The 11,072-nt window shown below is 34.9% G+C and overlaps 1 protein-coding gene across 1 annotated transcript in view; it reads left to right on the top strand.

Annotated features, from left to right (window-relative positions):
• Positions 1-302: 302 nt before the first annotated feature.
• Positions 303-11,072, top strand: part of SLCO6A1 (solute carrier organic anion transporter family, member 6A1) — a 41,296-nt gene continuing 30,526 nt past the window's right edge. The window contains exons 1-4 of the mRNA XM_004678477.1: positions 303-822; positions 5,867-6,073; positions 6,787-7,047; positions 8,762-8,947. Coding sequence (XP_004678534.1) covers positions 303-822; positions 5,867-6,073; positions 6,787-7,047; positions 8,762-8,947 — 1,174 coding nt within the window. The remainder of the gene's footprint in view (positions 823-5,866; positions 6,074-6,786; positions 7,048-8,761; positions 8,948-11,072) is intronic.

Below are 11,072 nucleotides of genomic sequence, written 5' to 3'. Positions count from 1 at the left end.
TTCAACCAACTAAAAAGTTGAAACCATTTAGTTAATAAATGATAAAGTAATAACAATAAAGTAATAACAATAAAGTAAGCCTGAGGAAATTGGGAGATAATTCTGTTGCCCCATCATTGTACACTTCTCTTTCCTTGTTTCTTACTTAGAAATGTTTAAATAAATGCCAACATCTTTGATTTGGTCAACGCTGGCTTCCCTGTAAGTGTTAGCGGTTATCTTAATTTGCTTTTATTAGTTTACCCCTCCCCCACCCTTACCCACGTGAAAGCCAACCAGGAAACAGTCCTGGGAGTTCTCACATGGCAACTGTCAACCCCCCTTCTAGGATGCTTGCCTCCTTCCCTCCGGAGGGTGGCAGACACCCCTTAGGCAGCGTTTACCCTGAGGGGCACCAGTTTCAGGAAGCCCAAACGGCTTCTGTTGAACCGGGTATAGCGGATGGCATCACCTCTGGGGCTTCAGGCCTTACGGCCTACTCCGCACAGCCCAGCCAAAGTAACACTGCAGCCCCGGGGGAAGAGCTAGTGGAAGTGGAGCCTCCAGCCGCACAGGCCCTGACTTCTCAGGACAATTTGACTGTGGAGAAATTGGACAGGAAAAGCCCCTCATATATCATGACGGTTGCAAGTAGTCTAATCAGGTTCTACAATATTAGAAAAGGAGAAAGCCAGATTGGGACCACCACCAAGAAACCAAAAAAAAGGAAAGAAAATTTGGAACCACCTTGCGGATTGAGCTGTATGGCTTTTCCCAGATGTCAACGCTTTAATAATATCCACTGCTTCCTAACTATCTACTGCATCCTGGTGACCTCCCAAGGTGAGCCTGAGTGGGGGGCAATAGGGACAGCCCCTGGGTTTGGTGAAGTGGGGAAACCGGTGAGAGATACCTTTGTGTGTGTGTGTGTGTGGAGCCTGGTGTAGGGTGGGCTAGCTTTAGCCTGCTCTTCAGGGTTCTTGGTATGTCTGAAATCAAAACAGGTTAACTGGGTCACCACTTGGGGTTGAGTTTTACCATTGCTCCCCTTCATCAGGCACCCAACACAGTTCCCCCCTCACAATGTGGGTAATTGTGGCCAAATGTCCAGAGAATCAGCTGGAAGGAGGGTCCATTGTTTAATGTTCAATCCTATGAAGTTCAGTGTTGAATTGTTTGAGAAATTAAAGATGAAATCAGTATCTGAATTTATTTCTACTTCTGCCCACCATTTTGAGACACACTAGTCAAACCACTTTCTGTCTGTCTGGATATTGTTTCGTCCTCTGTGGAGAGTAAAGGTGATGTGTGACTTCAAACACTCTTTATCAGAAAACCCAAACTCAAAGGTTTCTGTCTTTGCCCACAAATCTTCAGTTGATGAGATTCCACCATTCCCATTACACCTAGATTCTTTATTAATCTGTTCAAAGTGCTGGTTTTTGAGTTTCCCAAATATGACCTCATTTCACTCTAAAATCCTATGTTTAAATAAGTTCAATAAAGACTATATAAGAAATACCTGAGAGGAAAACATCAAATCAGTTTACTGTGAGATCATCAAAGAATTTCTTGAGGAAGAGGCATTTATACTTTGACAAGTTGGTACAGACCTAATAGCCAGGGATGTAAAGAGTATTTATTAAATGATGTAGTAAAAAAAATGGATGAATGAATGAGTGCTTTGATAAACACTCAGATATAGGAAAACCTTATTTCAGAATGGAAGTGACACTGAACAATGGTTTCCTAAGAACCTAAGCACGATATAGGGTTGGACTTTATTCATTGTGTTAGAGTATATGAATCTTTCATTTATTTTTCAATTGTAGATTCTCCTTCACTTAGTCTGTTGACTTCAGCCTGGCTATTTATTTCCTTATGACCCAACGCAGACCATTTTGTCCTGCCCTCCCCATCTACCCATTCCATTTATAGTTTGTCTTACCATTTTCTTACCTGTGTATTTTTTGATGAAGATAGGTTTGGTATTGATACAGTCCATTTTATTTATTTTTTATAATTCAATCTATTTTGATTTCTCTCAAAGAAAGTATTGCCTTAATCAATGTTGTAAAGATTTTCTGCTAATTGTTTCCAGATGTTTAATGGTTCAGTTTTTGTGTTTAGGTCTCTGATCCATTATGAATGTTTTGTTTATGGAAGGAGTTACAGTCCATTTTATTCCATATGGGACCCTTATTCCAGATTGATTTGTTGAAAGACTATTCTTTTAACCCTTTTAGTTAAGTTGGCACTTTCGTTGAAATTCTGAGCTGAATTTATTTCTAGTATCTCTATTTTATTGGCCAAATATAACTATACTTAGACAAATATACTGCATTGGTGACTGTAGCTTTATTATACCAATAGTTACTGCATTCAGATATACTTCTGCCTTTTTCTTTTTTAAATGTTATTTTGGCTATTCTATATATTCTTTTCCATGTTAATTTTAGAATCAATATATTGATTACATTAGAATCTTCCTAGAATTTTAATTGTGTTTTTTTATTCTGTAGAAATTGAGAAAATTGAGATCTCAATAGTACTGTGTATTCTAATGCTTCACCATTGTATACCTCTTATTTAAGTCTTAAGTTCTAAAAGTTTGCTAAATTAAATATCAGTTATAGAATGATGATTTTGGCAGGTTCCTTGGGATTTTTTATATACATCATCATGTCAACTGTGAATCACAATAGTTTTGCTTATTTTTTTCCCAGTCTGTATTTTTTAAATTTATTTTTCTTTGTTGTACTAGGTAGAATCTCCGGTACAATGTTGCATACAAATTATAAAATGATACATTCATTTATTTTTGCTGATTTTTCATAGAAATCACTTATAGCCTTTCACAATTAAATGTTAACTGTAAGTGTTTGTACATGTCCTTTATCAGTTGGTGGGTGTTCCCTGTTAGTCTTAGTTGTTGAAACTTTTTATCAGAAATTGGTGCTGAATTTTATCAAGTGTTTCCTCTATCTACTGAGATCATATGTTTTTCTTCTTCATTCTATAAGATTTGTAGATTACATTTATATTATATATATAATATTATATATTACTATTTACTTTGGGGGTATAATTAACCAACCTTACATTCCTGGGATAAGACTTCATTCTAGTTTGTTGTCATATATATATATATATATATATATATATATATACATATATATATATTCCTGGATTAAATTTGCTAAAAGTTTGTTAAGAATTTTTTATGTTTCAGTATATAGTTTTCTTAGAATATTTTTGTCTACCTCTAATATCAGGTATCACTGACTTTATGAAATTAATTGGTATGTCTTTCCTTTCCCTTCAGAAAGAGCTTGTGTAGGGTGGGTACCTCTACAAACTTTCTGAATCAATTTTCAATTTATGCCTCTATGTCAATATCATGTCTATTTATTGGCTATCAACTCCAAACTCATCTTTTTTACCTACTCTGTGAAAAGTGACCTGGGTGCATTTTCTTGCCAAATATCATGATATCTGGGAACAATTTTACAACTTGTTTCTAGTGAATGTGACAAGCATGATCCAAAACCATGATCCTCTCTTTACAGTAGAAGCAACAGTTACTTCTATGTCTGAAGAAAAAGCAGCATCTTGTTTGACAAAACAATTTACATCTCTTGAGTTAAAAGAATACTGGTTGCACTCATAACCTACCCCACTGCCCCCACCTCCCCCCTTTTCTTTTTGCTACCAGATTCATAACTACAATCAGATCTCAGCATTTCTGGACTCATTAACATAAAGTCCGTCCTGAGAGATAATACCCTACACATCCCAAATTGCCTGCCACTTCTGTGATGCCTATAGATATCACGTGAGTGGGTGTGTGCAGTGTTATGTTTTCGAAGATAAAGGAAAAGTTTCTTCATTCCTACCACCCACTATCAAGGAAAACAAAATCCTTGGTACAACTGCAGTATTTTGTAGGTGGTCATATTCTATAGTGTTGTTATAGCTGCACTCAGGGAAGGCACTGAAAAATAAATCTCCTGGGGGCCAAACAAAAATGTAGTGCCATATTACCTCAATGCAATGCTGCCTTTGCTGAATGGTTTGGCCATCTGATGACTAGGATGGATGGATAGGGTTCTGGCTCTCTAAATGGGCAGAAATATTCCAGGTAAATGTTCACAAAAAGAACTTCATTGGAGAGACGCTCTCAATAATTTAATAAATAGATAAACATCCTGTGAATATTAACTAGCATCTTTTCCCAGTCATGGTATGTCTTGTTTAATGGGCTCATTTTATAGTGAGAGTTGCATCAAAGATGGAGATAATGCAAGCATTGAATAGATGGATTCATTATGTCCACATTTGATTTGTTTTTTGCACTTCTGAGAGCTGGACTTGCCACCAGAAAAAGTCAACCTAATCTAGAAAATTACTCTATTACCTAGTGAAACTAACCTACCAACTGGAGGCAAGTTGATTACATTATCTGCTTCCATGATGGATTGGGCAACACTTTATCTTCACTGAAATAGTTATTTATTTATATACACAGGCGGTTCTTTCATCACCACGGTTTAGCCAGAATGACTCTAACACCATTGCAATCACCTTATTTATTCATTTATTGCTTGAAGTGAAGGAACTCATATCAGAGGAAGAGGAATACCTCAAGAAGTTTATGTTCATGGAGATTATTGATCTTACTACCTGTCTCAATAACCAGAAAAGCTTGACCTTAGACAAGTACAATGCCCTAATGAAGACTTAGATAAAGCTCTTGCTAGGCAATACAATAAAACCAAAAACTTGTGTGTTGTCCCATAAAGTGAGATATGCTTTGAGGTAACAACTTATATGTGTTAATCTAAGATCAAGAGAAGAGAGCTGAGTAGTGGAAGAAGGAAATTATAAATATCAACGATGGTCTCATAACCACATAGAAAAATAAAAACTTCAGGAGTTCTGCCTTTTTTTCCCTTTCTTGTTTGTGAGTGTTCCAATTTTTAAGTTATCTCTTTCTCTTCCATTTATTATTTGACAAAGGAGTATTAACTAAGAGAAATTCACAAATTCATGTTTAGGTTACAAAATATTCCTGAATTAGAGGGTAATTAATACCACAACTTCAGAAATGTGTAGTTACTAACAGGCTATTTCTTACCTTAACCATTATCCTCCTTGGTCACATCAAAAATGATCATTAAAGAAATTTTTCCTCTTATATACAGGAGAGATTTTATATCCTTTTCCTTCTAGTCTTGGTTTGTTAAACTGTTGTGACTCTAAGACAGGCTTGTGGTTCCTTTTGCAACATAATTCCCTCAGAAATTCAGTTAGTCCTGTGATATGTTTGGTTTACTATTTATACTTTTTATACCACTTACACCTTTGCAATGCAAGTTTTTGTGTAAAGGAAAATTCATTCATACTATATTTTACTAGAAGAAGGATAAGCATTACCTTGAAACAAATATGGAGGCTGAATTGATTATATCTCTCACTTTTGGGGGAGTGAGAACATATTTTTTTAAGAATGATAATTGCAATATGTTAGACCAAAGCATGATGATGTTGCTATTTATTTGATAAGACTATATATGGGAGGAAAGATGAAAATGTGTCTTAGGTTATATACAGGGTGCACTATGCCAGAGGTTTATCTATTGATTACAAATTCGATGGTTCCAATTCTGGATTATGGCTAAGTGCAAAAGGTCTGCCAGCCGCTAACCTATATTTTCCAGACTTTCTTGCCAGCTAGTTTCCATTCAGTACTGTCAATAAGCAGGTGTAGCAGTAGAATTGAAAAGGAGGGAAAGAAAATGATCTCTACACCCACCGCTACTTTTCTAGTGATGTTTCTAGTGATGTTGTAGTGCTGGGTTAATAAGGGCTCTGAAATTATTCTCAGTGGCCCATGAAGCTCCATCAGCAACTACAGATGATTCCACAACAAGCAGTTCATTGACTCTAGCTTTGGAAACTGCAAGGACTGCAGAAGCAGCCGGTGGCTGTGAGCTAGCTCTCACAGCATTAGTAGCAGGTGGCTCTGGGCATTTTATCACAGAATTAGTGACGCAGGTGCCAATAGTAAAGGCAGCCAACAGCCCATGCCCCAGTACCTTTGACCACAGAGATTTTATGCATTTTGATTAGTAATTATTTTCCCTGTTTACTCCAATAAATGTGTTATCTGTAGAAATGAACCTCTAAGCAATTTTGCTTTAAGCATTTAATGTGATTATTGTTTTCCTAATTAAATGCTAAGTGATAAAGATGCACACATAAGATACCATTTATTTAGTTTTCAAGAGCATGAAATACAATATTCGATATTGTTCAACGATGAATGTATTGTCAAAAAAGTGTTTAAAAGATTCAAAAATGGTAAAATTTCAAATATAAGATAGAGGTATGGAAGGAGAGAAAAGAATGTGTTTGAGTCTGTGGTGGGCTTCAATTATTTTGACAATGTTTTATTTTCTGTTCTGGATTGAAGGCAAATAGTCATTATGTTATTTCACTTCTCTAGTTGAAATATGATTCATTAAAATGAGGACCAGTAGTAAGATGATTAAAAATAAACAGTATTTTCAGTAAATTACTCACAATATAACTTGAAAGAATTATATTGTATTTCATCTAAAGTATTTCATCTAGGTAAAGTCCAACTAGTATATTAGAAAAGACATCGTTGTGTGCTTACATATCTGAAATATTCAGAATAATATGAACTTAAAAGTTTTACTTTTATAATAAGTATAATGTTGATTTATCTTATCTCTTTAAATGCATATTATTACTTTCTTTTTTTTTCTTTTTACATTCTAGGTATTGTGTTTGGTCTTAAAAATCTGAGCGTTGACCTTTTTCGACAGGCAAACCACCTGCAACCCTTTGAGTATATTATGTTGTCAATGACTTACGATGTTACATCTTGCCTGGTTGTAGTGTTCCTATCATTCTATGGAGGGAGAAGAAGCATACCAAGGTTGATTTCACTTTCCTCCTTTTTAGTAGGATTTGGATCACTTTTGTTTGCTCTCCCATACTTTAGTGGAGAAACTTATCAAGTGAATATAAAATATACAGGTAAGATTTTTACAAAATAATGTCATATTTCAAATCATTATTCTCTTAAACCATTGACTTTGGGAACTTAAAATGGACTGTGATTCTTACCTGTCTATACCTCTGTCCACCTATATTTTTTTATTTATATATTTATTTTTATTTTTTTATTTATATGGTGTTATTAAATTAATTGTATCTCCCTGGTAACACATATGTCATTCTGTAATATTCTCTGATCACAAACACATTTGTAAGCCCGGCATAGGAAGAAGGAGGTATATTTAGTATAACTATTTTGTGAAAATTTCTTTCAACTTTCATATAATAAATATCTTGGGAACTTTAGTGATACCTTAGTCTTCCTGAATGCTTTAATTAATTCCTTTATTTTGACCACTACATTTAAAAAAGCACAGATATGAAGATAAACAAACTTGCATACATAAAATATAAAGCTCACTTCTCTTCTAATGACTCCTATCATTTCATATTGGGAGCTGTTCTTCAACAGAAGACTTTAAACCTAAAAAGATTGGTGATTTTTGGATTTTGTTATGTTTCCTTCATTTTTTATTGTGGCTATTCCCACTCCAGAAAGACTATTTGAAGTTTTAGAGCCCAATTTCTGACACTATTGTGTCAAGTATTTTCTGTAGTGTAAGGCTTATAAAAGCTTACAGTGCTTCTACCTGTTTTGACAGGTTGAGGGGAGGAAAAGGAACAAGAGGATATAATAGAAGTGTGGGTAAAAGAAATACATAAAAAGTAAATAACTTGTTTGAATGAAAAAATGCAAACTTCAATAAATGCACTGAAGGAAAAATTTGCTCCTGACCATATTTATTTTTGTCTCATTCTATCCTTCTATAACAATAAAGTATTATTCTAAAAAAAACTAAGAAAATAAATATGATATTTACTTTACCGAACACAAAAATTATTATTATATAAAAGTACATTTACCAGTGTGTGCTAGTTGTGTTTAGTGATGAAAAGCACAAAGAGAGATTTCTCTTTGTATTTTATAAGTGAAAAATTCCTATATTAATCAGGACAACTGATACTTAAAAACATTAGGGGGTACCAGATTTCAAATTTAAGGAAATTGTATCTATGTGCTATACATATGGGTATGTATATATATATTCCTACTGACTCATAAGTTTGTATGTACAGGTATCCATGCATACAGATTTATATTTAGTTCATAATACATGCAACTTTTCCCCTAGTCCTACATATTTCTTTTTTTTTTTTAAGATTTATTTATTTATTCATGTAGAACTGGGGTACAGGCCAGAGATGCGGAGAGTGAGAGGATTCACCAGAGACATAGTGGGGAGCAGAACAGGCAGATCAATGAAGTACACTGCTAAGGGGAGCAGCGGGCGGGTCAGGAGAGGTCTGCCTCGCCATGTGGATCTCCTCCCGGGTAGGCAGGAATTGAACTCACGCGGAAGTGGCTTAAGCTTCTTAGTGCTGTGCTTTAACCCGCTGCGCCACCAGGGAGGGCCCCCATAGTCCTAAATATTTCCTTTTATTATTGCATTTTTTCTGAGAACATGGTGAATGCAGAACTGCTATATTCCAATATAAGTGAATTTTTTAAAGAAACAAGCACAATGGTAGAAATGCTTTAAAAAAGTAAACTATTTCACCAGTGACATTTTGTATTAGGTATATGTTTAGCTTCTGACTTATTTAACAAAAATGTAATGATCTTTTTCAAAAGATATGTGCCTAGATCAGAAGATTCCCGATGTTTGCAAGAAAAACACACTATCATCTCAATCAAAATTTCTGATTTCCTTCAGCCTTGGGCAGATTCTGCAGGGAATAGCAGCAATACCTCTTTATGTTCTTGGACTCGTCTTTCTAGATGGAAGTGTTACAACACACTCATCTGGCATGTACTTAGGCAAGTATTTTAGCCTCTAACATGATGGACCCATTTTGAATTTTTTAGAATAAATTTTATTTATGTATGCATACAGAACTGGGGTACAGGCCTGAGGTGCAGGGGTGGTGAGGGGATTCACCAGAGACAGGGTGGGGCATAGAAGGGGCCGACTGATGAAGTCCACTACAGAGGGTAGCAGCTTGTGGGTCAGGAGAGGTCTGCCGTGCATGTGGGTCACCTCCCGGGCGAGGATAGAACTCTTGCAGAAGTGACGTTAGCTACTTAGTGTTGTGCTTTAACCCACTGTGCCACCAGGGAGGGCCCCTATTTTGAATTTTTATTTAGTTCTATATTGGGTACATCTAAACTGAGAGATCATTACTAATTTATGGTCCTTAAAATAAATTGCAATAATTAATATCTAGTATGGTTAACCTCAAAATTACATAATTCTGAGGCGCTACTTGAAATTTAGAATTGAAGACTGCTCCTTTGAAGATCATTGAAAAGACAGAAAAATACAATTTCATAAGAAATAAAAATTGCCCTTCCTGGTGTCTGTATATATTCCACAAATACCTGTAACATATATATCTCCACAGATATCTGCACACGTATCTGTGGAGATATATATGTTACAGGTATTTGTGGAATATATACACACACCAGGAAGGTGTGTGCACATATGTGTGTGGATTTGTGCACACACACATATACAATGTCATATCAAACTATAGGCTGAAGTTTATTTCTCTCAGAAAATGTCTCATGTTACCAGATTGAATTGCTTGGGTAATTATATTGTTAAACGTAGGTATATAGGTAAGAAGTTGTTGTCCTTGAGTCCATAAAGGGACAGAAACAATATTTTATTTCTCCTTAGTACTAAATTCATGTTGTGGTTCTAAAATAATAACCACCATTGTACTAAAATCTCTATTTAACTCAATTTTGAAAGAAGCTCTGTGGGAGGATGAATTGATTCTAGTGTATTCTCTATTTATAGTCTTCATACTACTGTAATTTACAAAAATAAACCTAGGGTATATTTTAGAATAATCTGTAATTCCTTATATTATAGTAACATCTGATATTGATAAGTTATCTATATATGCTATCATTTTTTGAAACATATGTAAAGTTGTTCTTATATACTTACTGTGAAGGGCATTTAAAATAAAACAGTATTTTTGTTCCAAAATAATAATTTTTCCACAAGAGATAAAAGAATCTTGTAAATAAATGACATTCACGTTTATGTTTGCTTTTGGAAAACAAATTTTCCACTGACTTATTGGTGTTAGCATAAGGTATAAATGCCTATGTTTGTTTTACTGTTGGTTCCACTGTGTACATTAAAACACACCTACAGACACTGCAGAGAGAAGCTTACCTTACTGCCATCTCCTGCCACCCTTGAAGTCAACGTGCAGAATCCAAACCTGATGATTATATTAAAAAATCACCTTGCTTTAGGTACCACAAATGAAAGGGAAATAATCTATATTGAATTTATATTTATACAAAATATTTGAATTTATTTATATGAAATATTATTTACATGAAATACATAGATGAAATAAAGTTAACAATATATAAAATTATTTGATTTTCCCTAATACATTCATTGGTTAATAACCATGGTGATTAATTTTATGTGTCAGCTTGGTTAGATTATGGCAATCAGTTGTTTGGTCAAAGGCCAGTTGAGATGTTTCTATGAAGCTTTCTTAGATGTGACTAACACAATCACTGGACTTCACATTAAGTGAGTCTGATCTAGTCTGATCTAGTTAATGTCTTTCAGAACAAATGACGATGGTTCCCAGAAAAGAAGCAATTCCATTTCTAGACTGTCACATAGAAACTTTGCTTGGGCTCATCCAGTGGATTTCCTTCTTAATTGTGTACCCAAGAGTATAACTCATACTCTTAGCTGGATGTCCAGCCTGTCTGCCTTACAAACTTGTCCCTGACAGCCCCCACAAATACCTGAACCATTTCCTTCAGATTACTCAGTCTCTCCCCTCCACACTTTACATTTGTTCTGTTTCTCGGGAGAACCCTGACTAGTTAAATATGCCTTGAAGCTTTCAAAACTAATCCATTTCAGTGATATAGTTTTTTTTAATTTTTTTTTATT

The sequence above is a fragment of the Condylura cristata genome, unplaced genomic scaffold (assembly GCF_000260355.1).
Source record: "Condylura cristata isolate star-nosed mole 26May11 unplaced genomic scaffold, ConCri1.0 scaffold00007, whole genome shotgun sequence".
Taxonomy (NCBI): Eukaryota; Metazoa; Chordata; class Mammalia; order Eulipotyphla; family Talpidae; genus Condylura; species Condylura cristata.
Note: the sequence above shows the minus strand (reverse complement) of the source record. Positions and strands in the feature narration are given on the sequence as shown.